Raw genomic sequence first — 22,734 nt, 5'->3', positions numbered from 1 at the left:
AATCAAATTGAATAGCTTAATTTGAAAAAAATAATAATAACTAGTGATTGAAGTTTTTACCAATAAAAAGAATCTTAATATATTTCAGTTAAAATAGTAAACTTTGAAAGCCCTGAGTTTTTGTGATCATTTGCAAAAAAAAATGTCATTTCATTGTACCGTTTTTATGTAATTGTATGTAGAAAAAACCTTCTATTTTCAGTATTTTGTCACACTCCTGACATATGCTACAAAGATTGAAAAATGCTTTAAACTTTCACAAAAATTCACTTAACACATTGCTATATCATTGATTTCAATTACTGATATCTTTTGCCATAGAACAGGACTTTCTTTTTAGGGCCATTTAAAAAAAATACAGAGAGGCACCCAAAAATGTCAGGAGTGTGACAACTGTCTTTAAACATCTACCAAAGAACAGATAGGACTTAAATGTTTTCTTCTTCTTTATTTTTCAGAAGTGGCTATTCCAAAGAGAAGAAAAAAAATTATTACAACTGTGATATGTTTATATCATAGATGTGGGAGTGCATTATATATGTCAGGAGTGTGACGCTTTTTTTAAGGCATTTTCTGTCAATTCATAATTTCATAGGTTTTTATTTTGATAAAGATGGTCCAACTTCCTCTGATCATCTTTTAATTTCAGATTCAGCCAGTATTTGCGGGTTCTCTCTTTCGAAGTCTCTTTCTTTGATTGATTTCTTCTAGAGAATTTTGCCCTGCTTATTTCAGCAAATCTAGTAGATGTTTTAAGGAATGGAAGTTTTACCAAAAGTTTCTTCATTTTACTAGCTGTCTTTCAATTATCTGTCCTAAAAATAAAGCTAATTTTCATATTTTTCTTAAATTGTTTAATTCATGTCAGGAGTGTGACGAATTACATCTGAATGGTTAATCCTTGAAACATCTTCAAATATACCATTTTAAATCAAAATAATTGTTCTATTTTGTACAAAATTCATTTCCTCACTTTCCTATATGACATTATAGTTGTACACACTTATTTCCTTTGATAAATTTGCATTACTGTGCACAAAAAATAGAAAAATGACTAATTAAAACTTATTGTGCCAAAACAATTATGATAAATCACACATTTAAGAGGTAAATGATAGGAATATAACTTGGTTTTAACATTTCTAACACAAAGAAACTTGTGGAACTTGTCCTTGTGAAATTATGAATTGACAGAAAATGCCTTAAAAAAAGCGTCACACTCCTGACATATATAATGCACTCCCACATCTATGATATAAACATATCACAGTTGTAATAAATTTTTTTCTTCTCTTTGGAATAGCCACTTCTGAAAAATAAAGAAGAAGAAAATATTTAAGTCCTATGTGTTCTTTGGTAGATGTTTAAAGACAGTTGTCACACTCCTGACATTTTTGGGTGCCTCTCTTTGGTGTCCATTAAAACAATAAAATATGTGATTTAGGGCACCAACATACCCTTAATTATAGTGCTAATATACCAATACAAACTTATTTCACATACTGACATTATTGGACTTTAAAACATGGTTACAAGGAAGCTTTAATTTTAAGTGTCATTTTTTGAAAGACTTTATTTTTTGTACATACCTTCACAATAAAGGTCAGTGTTTACTTATTTTAAAATTTTATTGGACAAAATTACAAAAATATTTAAGACTAATAATGTAGCAACTACCAGAAATATTTCAGTTTAGCATAAAAACGATCCACTTTTTTCAATACTACTTTGAAAATTTCTAATTTTTTAAATGTCACTCCTGACAAAAATGGCCTGTTTTTAAAACATTTCTCTGAAGTGGTTTGAGATATCTTCATGAAACTTGGCAGCAAGCTAGCCCTGACTATCCTGCATTTTATAACACCTGTGTTATAATTCTAAACTTAACTAATATAAAAATATACCACAAAAAGTAAAAATCCTCATTGTTTTTGAAATGGCCCTTATTTCTTGTTGAACAGGGAAAAAATACTTCATAAATTAAAGAAATGTCAAAGTACAAGTGATAAATCAAGTTTTAATATAGTAAAAACCTACTATTTTATGTTTACAAAAAAAAATTATAATCGCTCGCCTTTACTTTTTAAGCCTCGCCTCAAAAATTTGGAAATTAAATATTTTTTTATAAAAATTTTCAAATTGCTCGCTCGCCCCAATTTTTGGAGTCCAAAAATCCGTAGAACAAGAAATTGAATTGGTGTGGCCTTACAGTTTTATTTTACTTGATTCCAGAAATTTGTGTGGTTCCCCCAACCATACCCTTATTGATATTGAGATATTGCTGTCTACATACCATCTTCTAACGGGCTATATGAATTTGATATAGCAGGTGTTGAGTAAGGCCTTACTTAAATAGTAAGTATATCCAGGGCATACCGGCTTCATCCACCAACAAAAACTTGCAGCCAAGAAAAAACTCAATATAGGTGCTTAACAGTGGCGTTAAAGCACCAAAAATCAATCAATCACCATGTCCTTAGGAGATGCACTGAACATAACAACTACATAAATTTTATGGTCAACATCCTTAAGACAATGTCGCAGGAAGTACTGTATCTATTATCATCAACCATTTAACCTTAAACTGTTTAGAATTATCATTCTCCTGATAGATGAATATACATAGAGCTTCAATGTATCTGTATTTTTCAATATTCTGGTTATAATTTTCATGTTGTATATAGTCTTGATTCCAAACATACAGAAAGACACCATGCATTAACATATCGTTCTTTTAATTGGACAGACAAAAGGACAGAGCGCGTGAGTCTAACACTGTAAATTTGATTTATTTAGTGAGTAATTTGATTATACAGAATTGCATTTGTATTAATACATGTAATAATTATCTATTTCAGTTTTGTATTTAATTGTGGAGAAGGAACCCAGAGAATAAAGAATGTTTGGTAAGAAAATCTTTAATTTTTTCCATTTTAAATGGTAAGTTCTTTAATCATGTTGATTGCAGATTTTTTTTCCATACATGTATTTAAATAAACAACTATATTGTTTTCATCTCGTCTTAACAACATATGTACAGATAACATAAAAAAGTGAAAGAAGAAAATTCACCTCTAACTATAAGCTTTCATTACACAGTCATGATGTCCAGTGGGTTTCCCTTGTCTGTATTATAAATATCATGACTATTGACTCTTATTTTTAGGATGTCAAGGTTTAAATACTAATAGGACATTTTGACAAAATAACTTTCTTTTTCTATTGCTCACATGTTACGTACATGTACATACATCAACTTCATAGACTTATCATCTTGAAGTAATGGACTTAATATGAAGTGCGAAAATCATAATAAAAAAAACACTAAATGCACTTCATCACTTCTGTGTAATATGTGGTTAAATGCTTAAAATATTATTTCCCAATCTTTATCATGTTTATGCTGCATTAAAAAAAAATTCTGTTTTTTTCTACGTATTTTGTAGCTTCAAGAAGTTTGCTAGAATAGAAAATGTTTTCATCACTCATAAGTCTTGGGACAATCTTGGAGGATTATATGGTATGTTAATTCATTTGAAGATAAACATTGAAATTTAATCAGTACCAAATTGAATATGTAATTTTCATGTTGTTATGACTATCTTTTGTTCACATCCAACAACTCTTCAAACTCACTTTTTTGGGGTCACATTTTTTGTACTTATGAATAAAAATTTAAATCAAAGCCTATGTGTGAGTGTTTTTATAAAATTTAAATGTTAAAAGTATATTTACCTATTAAATGTTTTAAGAATCAATCAGGATTTTGCATTGGTTCTTTCTTATTGGTGGTTTCATATTTTGTTCTAATGGGGTTCATTTAAAGCTAACTGCTTGTACAAGGTATTGGCTTTGCTCATTGATTAAGGCCACATCGGTCCCCTAAAGTTGTTTACATCCTTGAACTTTGGTCTCTTTCGGATAGTTGTATCAGTTGCAAACATATCACATTTCTTAATCAATGATTTGGGTTCTTCATCTGAAAGTTCAGCTAGAAACATCCTTGTTACATGTATGTAGTCATTCTCCATATTCTCAGATATGAATTAATTTAATTGATGACTTGTATTCAGGAATGTCTCTAGGTTTAGCAGTAGCAGGTGTTGGGAAGGTTACTGTACATGGACCTGTTGGAATTGTAAGTATGATATTTATAATTAGTAAAAATTACTTAATATTTCGTATAAATTAAAAATATGTCAATAAAGCAAAAGAAAGATTAGCATGATTAGTAGAAATTGTTGCTTGTATAGTTTTGGATTGGTACTTATTTATTTTGTCTATCTATATTTTTTTGGTGTGCTTAGTGTCAAATTATACTTTCAACCTAATGATTTTTTTTCAACCGAGTATATAGTTCGTTCATATATTGTGCTGTTGCACCATTTTCTCATGTTAGGGGAGGGTTTAAGTTGAGCTCTCACAAACATGTTTAACTGCACCACATTTTATGTCTGCCTGTCCAAAGTCATGATCCTGTTATTCAAGTTATCATTAAATTTTGAACTTCATTAATTTTTGTTTATATTTGAAGGAATCAGTAGTGCAAAGAAAAGCCTATATGATGCTTTACGATGACATCAAAACAAAATTGGATATTGGTAAATATATTGATTCTTTTTATAAAGTGGTCTTACAGATTCAATGGTAAATTTCCTGGATTGTTTTTTCGCTCATACTTGATATAATTTCATATTATCAAGGTATATATAGAGAATGTTATTAGGCAGATATTACCTAGCATATTTTATCACTGGATCAGTAGATGGCTAGAAAGCATTTATACTAAGTGCCAATAGCCAGGCAACCTTTACATGTACTTTCCTTTACAGTGACTTGACTGTTAGTGTTGCTCTCCACCAACTGCAACTCATTCAAAATTTTGACCAAATTGCAATTTGTTTTATTAACCCAAATTGTTCAACTGGTCAGAATTTTGAACAAATTGTTCAGTCAAATTGTGAAAGTGCAAGGTGATAAAATAAAATATACTTACAATCCTATAAGATTTTAACTCCACTTTAATGATGTTGTGACAAAATGAGTTTATCAGTTTGTATAGTTATATTATAGTCATTTCCATGCTGAAGAGGAACTGTTTATTTTGAATTGCTATAAAATTGTCCAAACTAAGCTTTCATATAGTTTTTCTTTCTAAAAGTATTCTATATTTATAAGAATCAGATATCATTTAAAATAAAACATCATATATTCAGTAAAATATGTGTGAAATAACAATATGCTATTGATAAGTTTTCAGGGGAGATAACCTAAAATATTATTCTTTTGAATAAAGACTTTTTGAAAGAAAAGTTATTATCTCCCCCATGGAAACTTCCTACAAACATATATTGCAATTTTACACATATTTTACTGAATATGAAATGTTTTAATTCACATAATGTCTGATTCTTATAAATATAGAATACTTTTAGAAAGAAAAACTATATGAAAGCTTAGTTTGGACAATTTAATAGCAATTCAAAATAAACAGTTCCCCTTCATCATAGAAATGAATATAATATAACTATACAAACTGATTTTGTCACAACATCATTAAAGTGGAGTTAAAGTCTTATAGGATTGTAAGTATGTTTTATTTTATCACCTTGCACTTTCATGACTTGGCTGTGGTTTTCTACAGCAGTTGGTTCAAATTTCTGACCAGTTGAACAATTTGATTTTATAAAACAAATTGCAATTTGGTCAAAATTTTGAATGAGTTGCAATTGGTGGAGAGCAACACTAACAGTCAAGTCACTGTTATAAGAATTCAAACCAATAGTTATTCTTTGGAAGTTGACCAATTTCTATAAGACTTTCAAGACTTCTTATCATATGGCTGCACCCAAACCATTTCTAGATATATTCAGAGCTTTTTAATTTAAAAATTAGACGTTTTGAAAAAATGAACCCTGTCAAAGGTTACCAAAAATTAATTCAGTTTAATTTTTTTGATTTGCATTTGGTTTAGTTTCTCTGTGGTCACATTTATATGACAAAAAGAGTTTGGATTTTGAAATAACAGACAAATTCATGTTTCTGAAAGAGAAAAATTTATATTTGACCACACTATTAACATGATTAAAGTAATATGTAGCCAAATGTTTAAAGAAGGCATTGAAACAATATTTAAGTACTGCTATTCAAAAAGGAACAAATATGATTTGATTCTTTGCTACATGTAATTACATGTATTTAATCATCATATGAAAATCAAGAACATTCCCTACTGTTAGTGGTTTAGTATCATACATACTATCACAAAATATAGGAGAAGAACATAACCTGTATCATACCAACAACTGGTTTTGGAATAAATGTGTTTGTTTTTTCGATGCAAAGACCCTATGAGTGAATCAATATTAATATCAAAATATGCAATCTTTTATGACTTGACAACAGTATCATAACTATAATATATCCTTTCCGAATAAATCTGTTTAAATTTTAAGTTAGCTTTTGACATGTATAATATACTTTAACAGGAAGACAATCAAAAGCAATGACAGGTTTTTCCAATCCTGATTTAAGTATTGACTATGTTCCATTATTACCAGAGAAGAAAGAAGATCTGTATAATCCCCCAAAAGACCAAGGTATAAATTACTGATAATTATAATAAATAATGTGTACGTCCCCAAATTTGTGTAGTGTCAATTTTACTGTTCTTGAGTTATGTCCCTTTATAACTTTATATGCAAGTGAGGGCATCCTATGTGTCCCATGCATACATTCCCTATTTAATTACTACAATAATATGGATTGGAAAAAGCTAATTCGAAATGGATTGTTTTAAAGAAGATAAATGGTTTCAAAAGTAACATAGATTATTTTTCAATATTCAGATACAATTTAATCTGTTCTAGTTGCAAGCAAATTTTGCTTGAAATAAACAACTATGAGTACATTTCCTTAGCAGTTTTATCATCACAGCTTCTTCATATATATGTTACCAAGTTTTATCTATGCTATATTGAAGATGTGGTGCAATTCATATTTATTATTCATTTTATTTCAGAATCTTCTAGTCCATTATCACAACAGCTTCTATCATTTTATACACCATTATCAGACCCAGATTGTACTTATGCCTATATTATCAAGGTATGTAGAACAAATTTAAACAAAATTTCTCATTTTATTGAAATAATTTTTTCAGTAGAAAGAAAGGAAATAAGAATATTTTTTACTGAACATACTCTAGTCATAAACCAATAGACATAAAAGTTTTATGGATTTTATTTAAGATAAAGAATGATAAGAATAATTTTATTTTGTATTGAATAAATAATCACATTAATAATGAATTAATTGTTTTGTGTAAGATATTCTTCTTTTTTTTAGGAAATGTTTTTAAAGGCAATTAATTGTAAACTTTTCTGTTTCCACAATTTAAAATGGCATTATTCAGAAAATATGACCTAATTTGTATTATTTCAGCCCAATCCTAAAAATCAAGTGGTAAATTATCAGAAGTGTATAGACTTAGGTATAAATGAGTAAGTACAAGTTAGGTTTTTTTAATTCCCTAGATATTATTGAAGGCAATATTGACTTTTAAATAGGTAAAGACATACTTTCTTTTATCAAAATGAATGTCATACTTTTTGATTTATTAGAATGATATCTAAAAAAAAATGTTTCTATGCCCCCTCCCCAACGGAAAAGGCATTTTAAGAGTGTTTACCTTGTCCCTCTGTCTGTCCCTTCCAAAATTATTTTCCGCGTTCTGGAACTACACGTTGTCTCAACCAAATGTTATCAATGGTTATGAAACTTATACACAATGCTTATCACCACAAAAAACAAGGAGTAATTTAAAATTTAGGTTGTGTCACCTTTACAGTTATTGAGTTATGTCCTTTTATAATGTTATTTGGAATCTGTGTTCCATGGACACATTCTCCGTTTATATTTTGTAAGACAACCTTTATGAAGATACAACAACAAAATTGTGGTAATTTTTTTTTTTAATTTGTAAATGAGATAACAGTCTAGATTTGAATACAATAAAAAAAGCAATATTTCATTTTCTTTGAAAATAAGTTGGTTATCTTGTATTTGTGACGTCATTCCTCTGAAAAAAAGTTGTCAGACAATAAAAACTACATTGTTGTTGATAATTCTAATCCTTCATAAAAAGGTCAAATGAAATCAAAATCTGTAAAATTTTGCTATCAAAATTGTTATTCAAAGTTCTTGTACATTATAGCATTTATAACTTTGGGGAATTTCTAATCTAATATGTTACAATTGTTTTGCTTGTAGTGTTTCCATGGTAAAACAGTTACGTAATGGAGAGAATGCTACTCTATCTGATGGAAGAATAGTATGTCAAAAATTACAAAATTTCCAGTGTAATAAGATCTCAACAATTCAAGTTACTCTGTGTCAAAGAGGAGCCTTGAATTTGATTTTGATGAAAAAAAATGCTGTTTATTTCCTTGTCTAAATATGAAATAAAAGTGTTTGTTCTTTAGCCAATAGCAATAAATATAAAAAAGAAGATGTTGTATGATTGTCACTGAGACAACTCTCCACAAGAGACCAAAATGACACAGAAATGAACAACTATAGGTCACCGTACAGCCTTCAACAATGAGCAAAACCCATATTGCATAGTCAGCTATAAAAGGCCCCAAAATGGCAATGTAAAACAATTCAAACAAGAAAACTATCGGGCATATTTATGTACAAAAAATGAACGAAAAACAAATATATAACACATAAACAAACAACAACCACTGAATCACAGGCTCCTGACTTGGGACAGGCACATACATAGAGAATCTGGCGGGGTTTAACATGTTAGCGGGATCCCAACCTACCCCTAATCTAGGACAGTGGTGTAAGAGTACAACATAAGAACGAAGTTGAAAAAGGCTGAACTAAGCATATGGATAAAAATACAAAAACTACAAATATAAAGTCTGTTTCTATATTTCATCAAATGTCTGGTGATGGTGACTGGTACTTGTATATACATTGTCCCCAACCAGTACTCATTGTATGTCCAGTGATATTGTTGGCTTTTTTTAAAACCATGAATTTGACTGGAGCTTCAATTTGCAGACCTCCTTTCAAGAGGTAAACCTTCATTTGAAATAAGACCCCTTATTGTCAGTGATGATGCATAAATAGACCCTCAAATCTGCACATATAGTAATTTTAGGCATGAAAAATGTTTAAATGAGCTTTCACCTGTTGGTGACCTTCTGCTGTTGTCTGCTCTATGGTCGGGTTGTTGTCTCTTTGGCACATTCCCCATTTCCATTCTCAATTTTATTTGTTCAGATTGAACTTGTTAGCGTTTTTCAGATTGTATTCATGCACAATTACTACTAAGACTGCACTGTTTGGGAAAAAAGTTGTATTTTTTTGGAATAATTTTAAGCCATTTTTTTTCAAATTGGGATTCTTCTCCAGGGGAAAAGCCTTTATTCTCCAGTAATTTAAGGCAAACAATATCACTGTATGTGTATGATTAAAAGATAAACTGATACCATATTATATTTTTTCAGATTTATCCTGATGATGTGCTAACAGAAAAAGATATTGCAAGACCTATTATTGGTAAAATTTCTAATATTTCTGTTGTATTTGAGGAGGTTTAAACATATTTCAGTCAAAGACATGAATGGCAAATTAATTTTAAGACCATATAAAAAATGCATTTCAGGTGCTATCAGGAATTTTAATGTTATATACTTTTTTCAATTGAGTATTATGTTTGTACAGAAAGAATAAATAGCACAAAAGCAATCATTACAAAAGCAGATCTGATGACGGAAATTACACCCCCCCCCAAAAAAAAAAAAATGTTACAGCCTTTCATGAAGTCATAATTATTTGGACCTGGTACAAATGTAATGTACTGAAAATAGCCATTAGAATATAATTTCTTTTTTTTCTACAGAAAATAATTCCCATCAGTCTCTTAATCATGTTAATCAAGCAACCCTGAAAATAATTATTTAAAGTGCACAAACACTTACTAAATTTTATCATCGGTATAAGGACATCATTCCTAAATATAGCTCAACATGCAGACTTCTTATACGTTCAGGTATTTCACATCCAATATTTTATGGAAATATTCCTTATAACGCACAAAAATGTCAGTATTCACCTCAGAAGCTAACAAAACCTTTAAATAGACTTATTAAGAAGGGATATAGTTACTGTTGTCAGGTCATTAAAGATTGCATATTTTGGCGTTAATATTGATTCACTTATAGGGTCTTTGCATCGGAACTACACACATTTATCATTAATAAACCAGTTGTTGGCATGACACGGGATTTTAATGTGCTTATTGTTATGCGTTTACTTTTCTGCATTGGCTAGAGGTATAAGGAGGGTTGAGATCTCACAAACATGTTTAACCCCGCTGCATTTTTGCGCCTGTCCAAAGTCAGGAGCCTCTGGCCTTGTTAGTCTTGTATTATTTTAACTTTTAGTTTCTTGTGTACAATTTGGAGTTTAGTATGGCGTTCATTATCACTGAACTAGTATATATTTGTTTAGGGGCAAGCTGAAGGACACCTCCGGGTGCGGGAATTTCTCATTGCATTGAAGACTTGTTGGTGACCTTCTGCTGTTGTCTGCTCTATGGTCGGGTTGTTGTCTCTTTGGCACATTCCCCATTTCCATTCTCAATTTTAAGTTTTTGTACATGGTTTTTCATGACTAAATGATCAAACTGCTCACAAGTTTATTTTATGTACACTTGGTTTTTCAAGGTATTTCATGATCATGTTACATGAAATAGCATGATCAAGAATTAGGACATGATACATTTTGTTAAAACCATGCTTTTTCATGAAACTTCATGAATTGATCATGGATTATGAAATCAAAGAAAGCAGGGTACTAACAAAATTCGGTAGTGGATTTTTAGAGTTTACCAGAATTCAGCCAAATACAGCATTTTATGATATTGGTACCAGATTACTAATGATGACAACACACTATATGTGAAGCAGAACTACGTATTTTACATCCAATTACTATAAGCTTAAGCAGTGTAATTAGACAATATACATATAGTGTCTTGAAATATATTTGTATGAGGCTTAGAAACGGGAAAATGCGAGGTTCTACCGAGCATTTTCCCGTTTCGTGCCGAATACAAATAAATTTCATATTTCAAGACACTATACGTATATTGTTTTTATACTGAAATCGATAAAAAAAATAAAAAAATAATAAAAATATGAAACAAATATTATTAAAAAAAAAGTGTTTGTAATTTCCCCCTTGGGGTACCATTTTGGAGTATTTCCCTATGAGCGTAGTCTAGGCGGTAAGCATTGACAATTTAAGGAATTAGAAAGGGAAAATGAATTTAATTAATAACATTTGATAAACATGGTATATAAATTACCAATTTGAAGACATAACAGGTTTAAATTCATAAAAGTTTGACCATTGTTACTACACGTTGTCATGGTTGTGACATGACGTTGTAAGTAGGCGGGGCTTATAGGTGAGTTGAGGTCATTGACGTATAAAGCTAACGTTTATACGTATAGCTTTATCTGTATAGTAAAATAGCTGATTGCAGTATAATCTAGGAATAATCCCTCCTTACAATCTTATACACAAAAAGAAGCTGTGATATGATTTCCAATGAGACAACTCTTCACCTGAGACATGTTTTTGTTGTATGTCCTGCAGCAAATAGAAATTATAAATTTTCTTAAAATAATGATCAGTTATTAACATCTGAATCCTTGTTATACCAGAAAAAGAGAATCAAGGAATTGTAATGCAACATTAGAAATAGACTCATAAAAATTTCATTATTTATATTTTCTTTACAGTTGTAGAATGTCCAAGTGAGGACTATTTATATAGTTTATTAAGATCAGAGAAGTTATCAGAATGTCAAGGTGACTATGATGACTCAGCCGAATTAGTAGTACATATGTCCTCATATAACATGGTCAATAATCCACAGTATCAACAGTTTATACAAAGGTAACTAGGTCAATTATCCACAGTATCAACAGTTTATACAAAGGTAACTAGGTCAAAAATTCACAGTATCAACAATTTATACAAAGGTAACTAGGTCAATAATCCACAGTATCAACAGTTTATACAAAGGTAACTAGGTCAATAATCCACAGTATCAACAGTTTATACAAAGGTAACTAGGTCAATAATCCACAGTATCAACAGTTGATACAAAGGTAACTAGGTCAATAATCCACAGTATCAACAGTTTATACAAAGGTAACTAGGTCAATAATCCACAGTATCAACAATTTATACAAAGATAACTAGGTCAATAATCCACAGTATCAACAGTTGATACAAAGGTAACTAGGTCAATAATCTTCAGTATCAACAGTTTATACAATGGTAACTAGGTTAATAATCCTCAGTATCAACGGTTTATACAAAGGTAACTACTAGGTCAATAATCCTCAGTATCATCAGTTTATACAAAGGTAACTAGGTCAATAATCCACAGTATCAACAGTTTATACAAAGGTAACTAGGTCAGTAATCCACAGTATCAACAGTTTATACAAAGGTAACTAGGTCAATAATACACAGTATCAACAGTTTATACAAAGGTAACTAGGTCAATAATCCACAGTATCAACAGTTTATACAAAGGTAACTAGGTCAATAATCCTCAGTATCAACAGTTGATACAAAGATAACTAGGTCAATAATCCACAGTATCAACAGTTGATACAAAGGTAACTAGGTCAATAATCCACAGTATCAACAGTTGATACAAAGGTAACTAGGTCAGTAATCCACAGTATCAACATTTGATACAAAGGTAACTAGGTCAATAATCCACAGTATCAACAGTTTATACAAAGGTAACTAGGTCAGTAATCCACAGTATCAACAGTTGATGCAAAGGTAACTAGGTCAATAATCTTCAGTATCAACAGTTTATACAAAGGTAACTAGGTCAATAATTCACAGTATCAACAGTTTATACAGAGATAACTAGGTCAATAATCCACAGTATCAACAGTTTATACAGAGGTAACTAGGTCAATAATCCACAGTATCAACAGTTTATACAGAGGTAACTAGGTCAATAATCCACAGTATCAACAGTTTATACAAAGGTAACTAGGTCAATAATCCTCAGTATCAACAGTTTATACAAAGGTAACTAGGTCAATAATCTTCAGTATCAACAGTTTATACAAAGGTAACTAGGTCAATAATCCTCAGTATCAACGGTTTATACAAAGGTAACTACTAGGTCAATAATCCTCAGTATCATCAGTTTATACAAAGGTAACTAGGTCAATAATCCACAGTATCAACTGTTTATACAAAGGTAACTAGGTCAATAATCCACAGTATCAACAGTTTATACAAAGGTAATTAGGTCAATAATCCACAGTATCAACAGTTTATACAAAGGTAACTAGGTCAATAATCCACAGTATCAACAGTTGATACAAAGGTAACTAGGTCAATAATCCACAGTATCAACAGTTTATACAAAGGTAACTAGGTCAATAATCCACAGTATCAACAGTTGATACAAAGATAACTAGTTCAATAATCCACAGTATCAACAGTTGATACAAAGGTAACTAGGTCAATAATCTTCAGTATCAACAGTTTATACAAAGGTAACTAGGTCAATAATCTTCAGTATCAACAGTTTATACAAAGGTAACTAGGTCAATAATCTTCAGTATCAATAGTTTATACAAAGGTAACTAGGTCAATAATCCTCAGTATCAACGGTTTATACAAAGGTAACTACTAGGTCAATAATCCTCAGTATCAACAGTTTATACAAAGGTAACTAGGTCAATAATCCACAGTATCAACAGTTTATACAAAGGTAACTAGGTCAATAATCCACAGTATCAACAGTTTATACAAAGGTAACTAGGTCAGTAATCAACAGTATCAACAGTTGATACAAAGGTAACTAGGTCAATAATCCACAGTATCAACAGTTTATACAAAGGTAACTAGGTCAATAATCCTCAGTATCAACAGTTGATACAAAGATAACTAGGTCAATAATCCACAGTATCAACAGTTGATACAAAGGTAACTAGGTCAATAATCCACAGTATCAACAGTTGATACAAAGGTAACTAGGTCAGTAATCCACAGTATCAACAGTTGATACAAAGGTAACTAGGTCAGTAATCCACAGTATCAACAGTTTATACAAAGGTAACTAGGTCAATAATACACAGTATCAACAGTTTATACAAAGGTAACTAGGTCAATAATCCACAGTATCAACAGTTTATACAAAGGTAACTAGGTCAATAATCCTCAGTATCAACAGTTGATACAAAGATAACTAGGTCAATAATCCACAGTATCAACAGTTGATACAAAGGTAACTAGGTCAGTAATCCACAGTATCAACAGTTGATACAAAGGTAACTAGGTCAGTAATCCACAGTATCAACATTTGATACAAAGGTAACTAGGTCAATAATCCACAGTATCAACAGTTTATACAAAGGTAACTAGGTCAGTAATCCACAGTATCAACAGTTGATACAAAGGTAACTAGGTCAATAATCCTCAGTATCAACAGTTTATACAAAGGTAACTAGGTCAATAATTCACAGTATCAACAGTTTATACAGAGATAACTAGGTCAATAATCCACAGTATCAACAGTTTATACAGAGGTAACTAGGTCAATAATCCACAGTATCAACAGTTTATACAGAGGTAACTAGGTCAATAATCCACAGTATCAACAGTTTATACAAAGGTAACTAGGTCAATAATCCTCAGTATCAACAGTTTATACAAAGGTAACTAGGTCAATAATCTTCAGTATCAACAGTTTATACAAAGGTAACTAGGTCAATAAGCCTCAGTATCAACGGTTTATACAAAGGTAACTACTAGGTCAATAATCCTCAGTATCATCAGTTTATACAAAGGTAACTAGGTCAATAATCCACAGTATCAACTGTTTATACAAAGGTAACTAGGTCAATAATCCACAGTATCAACAGTTTATACAAAGGTAACTAGGTCAATAATCCACAGTATCAACAGTTTATACAAAGGTAACTAGGTCAATAATCCACAGTATCAACAGTTGATACAAAGGTAACTAGGTCAATAATCCACAGTATCAACAGTTTATACAAAGGTAACTAGGTCAATAATCCACAGTATCAACAGTTTATACAAAGATAACTAGTTCAATAATCCACAGTATCAACAGTTGATACAAAGGTAACTAGGTCAATAATCTTCAGTATCAACAGTTTATACAAAGGTAACTAGGTCAATAATCTTCAGTATCAACAGTTTATACAAAGGTAACTAGGTCAATAATCTTCAGTATCAATAGTTTATACAAAGGTAACTAGGTCAATAATCCTCAGTATCAACGGTTTATACAAAGGTAACTACTAGGTCAATAATCCTCAGTATCAACAGTTTATACAAAGGTAACTAGGTCAATAATCCACAATATCAACAGTTTATACAAAGGTAACTAGGTCAATAATCCACAGTATCAACAGTTTATACAAAGGTAACTAGGTCAATAATCCACAGTATCAACAGTTTATACAAAGGTAACTAGGTCAATAATCCACAGTATCAACAGTTTATACAAAGGTAACTAGGTCAATAATCCACAGTATCAACAGTTTATACAAAGGTAACTAGGTCAGTAATCCACAGTATCAACAGTTTATACAAAGGTAACTAGGTCAATAATCCACAGTATCAACAGTTTATACAAAGGTAACTAGGTCAATAATCCTCAGTATCAACAGTTGATACAAAGGTAACTAGGTCAATAATCCACAGTATCAACAGTTGATACAAAGGTAACTAGGTCAATAATCCACAGTATCAACAGTTGATACAAAGGTAACTAGGTCAGTAATCCACAGTATCAACAGTTGATACAAAGGTAACTAGGTCAATAATCCACAGTATCAACAGTTGATACAAAGATAACTAGGTCAATAATCCACAGTATCAACAGTTTATACAAAGGTAACTAGGTCAGTAATCCTCAGTATCAACAGTTTATACAGAGGTAACTAGGTCAGTAATCCACAGTATCAACAGTTGATACAGAGGTAACTAGGTCAGTAATCCACAGTATCAACAGTTGATACAGAGGTAACTAGGTCAGTAATCCACAGTATCAACAGTTTATACAGAGGTAACTAGGTCAATAATCCACAGTATCAACAGTTTATACAGAGGTAACTAGGTCAATAATCCACAGTATCAACAGTTGATACAGAGGTAACTAGGTCAATAACCCACAGTATCAACAGTTTATACAAAGGTAACTAGGTCAATAATCCACAGTATCAACAGTTGATACAGAGGTAACTAGGTCAGTAATCCACAGTATCAACAGTTTATACAAAGGTAACTAGTTCAATAATCCTCAGTATCAACAGTTTATACAGAGGTAACTAGGTCAATAATCCACAGTATCAACAGTTGATACAGAGGTAACTAGGTCAATAATTCACAGTATCAACAGTTTATACAGAGGTAACTAGGTCAATAATCCACAGTATCAACAGTTTATACAGAGGTAACTAGGTCAATAACCCACAGTATCAACAGTTTATACAGAGGTAACTAGGTCAATAATCCTCAGTATCAACAGTTTATACAAAGGTAACTAGGTCAATAATCCACAGTATCAACAGTTTATACAGAGGTAACTAGGTCAATAACCCACAGTATCAACAGTTTATACAGAGGTATATTAATTATGATATTAGATTGTGTTTCTATTTTACACATTGCAAAACAATGTTTAGTCTAAAGTAATGGTTTAAATCTGAATAATAAATAAATGGGGAAAAAGGGAAGATCATTAATTTTTAGTCACATACAGCAATTTATTTGAAGAAAAAAGATAATTTTTTTTTTTATTAACTACATGTGTGTTGAATGATTGAAATTCTCCTGTCTGTTGCTAGGGCTTCAGTATTTTGCCAAACCCTGTCCATGATGTGACATTTACAATATCAGTAGTGTAGGTCAATTAAGAAAAATTTAGACAGAAAAGGTTTAATATTAATCTTACAACAATTTCTAGAATTAAAGCACATATAACTGACATACTTTTAGTGAAAAGTTTTGAATAAAAGTTTAAATAACAAACAAAATTTGTTGACACTGAAAGTTATACGAAACATGCCTGTCACTGGCGGATCTAGAAATTTGGGGGCTCTTGAAATAATTCCTATGTATACAATAAATTGGTTTTCCAATGTTAATAGGAAATTGTCCATGAGCAATGTAAAATGGAGATTTGTCAAAGTCAAAATGAAATTTGGGTCTGTTTAAAAAAACCCTGAATTTTCTTCTTTTATATCAGATTTCCCAGCTCCACAGTACACATGTTTTTGCATGAGAAAACAAGCAATATGACATCAGAAGGTATGATACAGCTTCAGAGCATACTGAACATGGTCCATTCAGATATATTTCCCAGAATTCATATGGGAAAGCAGCAGATGGACAATTATCAAATGGAAAATTATATAATGGCTAAACCTTTCATGAGATACTCATACAGACCTAAACTTGGAATATCTGAGTAAGTTTTGTAGTTGTCTACTTATATTGGAAAGTAATTAAAACCTTTACCCAAAATCAGTTGGTGTTTATCTGAGCATTTAACTTTTTGAAAATTGGTCTGTCCCTTTGAATAAATATAGGTAGGAGATAACTGTATTGTATTTTAAGCACTGACGGCATCAATTGGGGATTTGATTGTCCTAAATTAAGGTTACTGGCGACGCATTAGCGAAGACAGTAAACGGGTATTTGCGACCATCAAATCCCCAATTGATGCCATCGGAGCTTAAAATACAATATTGTTATCTCCATTCAAATGACACTGACAGAAAACAACGTTAAAACATGTATTTAAAATCTGTCATATGCCATCTTCGCTTGAGTGTACATCCCATTGCATCAATTGCTAATTGATACCATGTAAAGAAATGACGTTATCCAATCAAAATGAACATTCCAAACGTTGTTGCATTAGAATAGCTATTGTTCTCTGTGGGGTTCATTCAACAGGAAAAAAACAGGTTTTATTTCCTTTGCAATACAACTTCTTAGTATTTTATACTGTATCAATGGTCTCCATATTTGCATATGTGGTACGTTTGTTTGTATTTCCACAAGGAATTCCTATATTTTTCAGTTTGTTTTCGAAAGTCATTTTTATTTTTAAAGAAAATGTGGCTTTTCCTCAAGAAAATCAATGAGCATGCCCCAAAATTGTCATATAAGGATTTATTTGTTACAATTTGTCTTTCTTTATTTACGATTAACAAATTTTATCCCTGTTTTCTCTTTTCTTGGTGTAATTTCTTGGTTAAATTATTTTTATGCCCCACCTACGATAGTAGAGGGGGATTATGTTTTCTGGTCTGTGCGTCCATCCGTCTTTTGGTTTGTCTGTTCGTTTGTCTGTCTGTTCGTCCCGCTTCTGGTTAAAGTTTTTGGTCAAGGTAGTTTTTGACGAAGCTGAAGTCCAATCGACTTGAAACTTAGTACACTAGTACACATGTTGCTTAAGATATGATCTTTCTAATTTCAAAGCGAAATTAGACTTTAGACCCCAATTTCAAGGTCCACTGAACATAGAAAATGAAAGTGCAAGTTTCAGGTTAAAGTTTTTGGTCAAGGTAGTTTTTGATGAAGTTGAAGTCCAATCAACTGAAACTTAGTACCGGTACACATGTTCCCTTAAACCCTAGTCCCACTAGGCCACGATCGCACTACGATCTGTGAAAAAAATGCAAATTTTGATGATCGTAGTGCGATCGTGTAGATCGCAGTAAGGTCGTATCACGGTCGTGGTGAGGTCTTCAAGATCGTGAAGAGCGTGGCCAACTTTGAACATGTTCAAAACAATCGTGGTGCGGTCGTGGCGAAATCAGGTCGTAGTAGAAGCGTAGTGAGAGCGCACTAAGATCATAGTAAGATCGCAAAGGTCGCTGTACAATCGTAGCGAGAGCGTAGCGAAAGCGTGATTCTATTCGAGAGACTGCGCTACGATCGCACAGCGACGTTATCACGACCTCACTACGACCATCACGTTCTCACTGCGACCCAACTACGCTTCCACTACGACTATACCACGTTTACACCACGCTGTTCAAGACCATAGTACGATTCTAGCACGCCCTTTCCGTCCTCATCACGCGCTTCTTACGACCTGACTACGTTCACACTACGACCATCATTCTCATTGTCATTTTCACATAAAATATATAAAAAAAGCTCCCTAGATTTTGTTTGTTTGAATGTAATTATCCATTTGCTCTAACGGCTCAACCATGCTTCTCGTTTTTATATAGATTAGACCGTTGGTTTTCCCGTTTAAATGGTTTAACACTAGTAATATTTTGGGTCCTTTATAAAGTGCTGATTGATGTGAGCCAAGGCTCCGTGTTGAAGGCCGTACCTTGGCCTATAATGGTTTACTTTTATAAATTGTTACTTGGATGGAGAGTTGTCTCATTGGTACTCATACCACATCTTCCTATATATATTGATACATCTATGTCATCTCTGCTATCATTCACTAAAATATCGTCATTGAGCTTCATGGACCAGCAATAGGTTGTAATTTAGGTTGGATTGGTCGGTCCGACATCTCTGCTTGATCAGGATTCGTTACTTTGCTCCCTCTGCCTCTACATCAACTCCTACCACCATGCCCACGTGTTCTGGTAGATTTTGGTGGCATGACTGTATTGTTTCCGAGAAATCTACGATTTAATCAGAAATAGAAGGAATTGAACTGTATTGATATGGAACACGATGTTGACGTTATTGCTGTGAACGTAGTAAGATCGCGCTATGAACGTAGTATAATCATGGTAAGAACGTGTAATAATCGCAGTAAGATCGTGTTGCAATCGGATAACTCATGGTATGGTCGTAGTGAGAACGTGAAGAGCGTAGAAAGATCTTGATAAGCGTAGTGAGGTCGCAGAATAAGCGCGGTGAGAACGTGGTATAATCGTAGCGGGATCTTTGTAGAAGCGTAGAGAGGACGTAGTAGCATCGTGAAAGCAACGAAAATTTACATTTTCATGCCGCTCATACCGCGACCTCACCACGATCTAAATTTATTTTAGATCGCGGTGAGCGTGGTGCGATCTTGGTTTAGTGGGACTGGGGCTTAAGGTATGATCTTTCTAATTTTAATGCCAAATTAGATTTTTTAACATTAAACATGGAAAATGATGAGTGCGAGTGGGGCATCGGTGTACTTTGGACACATTCTTGTTTTTTATGTTTCTATCATATTACATTTATAGTTTATAACTGTATACTCCTATTGTAGTGAACTTTGTATACCAGATGATATTGGAAGTAAAATGTTCACTAAACTGTCTAATGATGAGCAATTTATGAAGACTGTTACAGACTACAAATCATTAATGTCGACTAAACAATTAGAAAATAACAGTAAGTATTATATGTAGAAATAAATTTCATATGATTAGGTACATAAAGTTTGCTGTCCTTTATTAACCCTTTCATTATCTAGGTGAAATTATCAAAATTCTGCTATTTGACTCCAAATTGTAATTTTTTAGCCGAAAAAACGGCAAAATTTTTAAAAAATTTAATGCGGCGGTACAAATTATTTTCACTGAACGATGTCCATTCCAAGTGTTTTGTACATAAAAAACATTTTATGTAAAAAAAGTTTACTAGTTTGGCTTCAATTCTTCCATATTCTTTCAAAAAAAATGTTCCTTCATTTCAAATTCTCGTAAATTCTGTAAATTTCCTCTGATTTTGACACGGTTTTCAACAAACGGAAGCGCCATGTTTACATCTTCATCCGGGTATTCAACAAAGAAAGATTACTCGGGTTTGCACTGTTTTGAGCGGAAAATATAAAAAATGTGACCGATCCTGGTAAAACGGGACTCATCGTCAGCTGTCTGAAGCGTGAATCCTGGTAAACCAGTACTCATCGGCAAAAGGGTTAAAAAATGCTAAAAAGAAATTGAATAATCATAAAGCATTTTTACAGAAAGTATACAAATATAATATATATGATTATATATTATACATTGTTATAGAGTAAGTGATATTTTTGGATCTAGTCTTTTATAATGAATAATGCTAATAAATGATTAATTTATTTTCAGAATCTCAGTATCCAGAGGTTGCATTTTTAGGAACAGGCTCTGGGTTTCCAGGGAAATTTCGTAATGTCACAAGTTTTATTATTAATATTGAGTAAGTTTTGTATGTATTGTATTAAAAAGGGAAACTTGGTATAGTCAATATGAAACAGTAAGCCTCAAATGATCATTGGAAAGAAGAGATAACATTCAAAAGTCACGGTATAGACTATAAACATTGAGATTGTTTCAAAACTGCCTTCAAGCTTGCAAAGGAGAAATGTTTATATGAAATACAGTTCAAAGGAATTCAAAGGTAGTCTTAAAGGTTTTTAGATTTGGAAAGCAAAACATTTACAATGTTAGAGGTCAGGGGATTTTGATTTAGCCTACAAATGAATTTCAATTTAAAATTGAAATCTTTCGTACTAGTTAATTTTATGCAGTCATTCAATACACAAGATTCCAATTTTGGTTTTATGAATGAACTGACCCAATTGACCTGAGGTATTTTCTCGTGGGTTTGGACCCACCCCCATTGAAAAATGGTCATTTTCAGTCTGTTTCTGATTTTAAAACAACCTTGAGAGGTGAACATTGACCAGACTGTTTCTTTGTCATTTAATATTACCCTATAGTTACAGCAGTCCATTAATGCTAACTGGGAGTATATGGGACTTAAGTGTCTTGCTGGGGAATTATTATTGTCAAGTCAGGTCTGCTTAAATGTCCCTTTTGATGGATTTTTGACCAAACCGTGACCTACATTTTACAGACTTGATTCCTATTGGCTATATTTTACCACTTTGTGTTCCTGTACCACCTATGCATGCATTTATGATAATAGTTTAACCTACAGTCACTACCAGTTACGTAGTGGCCATCAAAAGATGCCCACCCACCTGATTTTGGCTACTTTTCACGTTTTCCCCATTTTGAACTCCTAAATACCTTTCAAAGTGCCATATTTTCATAAAGAGGCATCTGAGATGAGTTTTTTTTTACCATGAACTGTTTAGTTGAAGTCCCTGTTATAATGACAGTTCAGCTATAGGCGGGATTGGGGGTGAAGTGGTTAAGATACTTGCTTTATGAGGTTAAGTATTAAAAGAAAAAGCACCAGTTGAAAGATCATGCATAGCATTAAAGGTTTTATATATGTACATATCACAGTGAAGAAACTTTTGAAATTCTCCAGAGAAAGGCAGACAATGACAAAAAAATATCTGAAAGATGAAAAGTTATATAAAACAGACAAGAAATCAGATAAAAAAATCAGTTAATGGTGTGAGTAATGTAAGAACCTTGTAGCTTCTTGTTTAACTTTATCATGAAGAGAAAAAAAATCAGCATTCATTTTACATTTGTTAAAAATTAAATCCAAATTATTTGTTGCTATAATTAAACAATTGTGTTTTATTTTCAGTGAGGACACAAGTATTCTAATGGACTGTGGTGATGGTACTATCAATCAGTTATATATGTTGTATGGAGATAAGACTGATGAAATATTGATAAACATGAAATGTATTTATATCTCTCACCTTCATGCTGATCACCATTTAGTACGTATAATTTATTGTTGCTT

At 32.0% G+C, this 22,734-nt stretch overlaps 1 protein-coding gene across 2 annotated transcripts in view; it reads left to right on the top strand.

The window, feature by feature from the left end:
- The window catches only part of LOC143045201 (zinc phosphodiesterase ELAC protein 2-like), a 32,512-nt gene that overhangs the window by 3,221 nt on the left and 6,557 nt on the right, over positions 1-22,734 (top strand). The window contains exons 2-16 of one of the 2 annotated variants that reach the window (XM_076217550.1): positions 2,859-2,906; positions 3,447-3,520; positions 4,074-4,138; positions 4,535-4,601; positions 6,489-6,599; positions 7,022-7,107; positions 7,444-7,502; positions 8,272-8,332; positions 9,525-9,576; positions 11,829-11,950; positions 15,406-15,440; positions 17,354-17,575; positions 20,351-20,475; positions 21,171-21,261; positions 22,573-22,711. In XM_076217550.1, the coding sequence (XP_076073665.1) occupies positions 2,859-2,906; positions 3,447-3,520; positions 4,074-4,138; positions 4,535-4,601; positions 6,489-6,599; positions 7,022-7,107; positions 7,444-7,502; positions 8,272-8,332; positions 9,525-9,576; positions 11,829-11,950; positions 15,406-15,440; positions 17,354-17,575; positions 20,351-20,475; positions 21,171-21,261; positions 22,573-22,711 (1,357 nt within the window). Of the gene's footprint in view, positions 1-2,858; positions 2,907-3,446; positions 3,521-4,073; positions 4,139-4,534; positions 4,602-6,488; positions 6,600-7,021; positions 7,108-7,443; positions 7,503-8,271; positions 8,333-9,524; positions 9,577-11,828; positions 11,986-15,405; positions 15,441-17,353; positions 17,576-20,350; positions 20,476-21,170; positions 21,262-22,572; positions 22,712-22,734 lie in introns of both variants that reach the window. The other variant, XM_076217548.1, reaches the window with a different exon arrangement.

Source organism: Mytilus galloprovincialis, chromosome 9, assembly GCF_965363235.1.
Source record: "Mytilus galloprovincialis chromosome 9, xbMytGall1.hap1.1, whole genome shotgun sequence".
In the NCBI taxonomy this organism is placed as follows: Eukaryota; Metazoa; Mollusca; class Bivalvia; order Mytilida; family Mytilidae; genus Mytilus; species Mytilus galloprovincialis.
The sequence above is the reverse complement of the archived record's forward strand: the minus strand, read 5'-3'. Positions and strand labels throughout refer to the sequence as shown.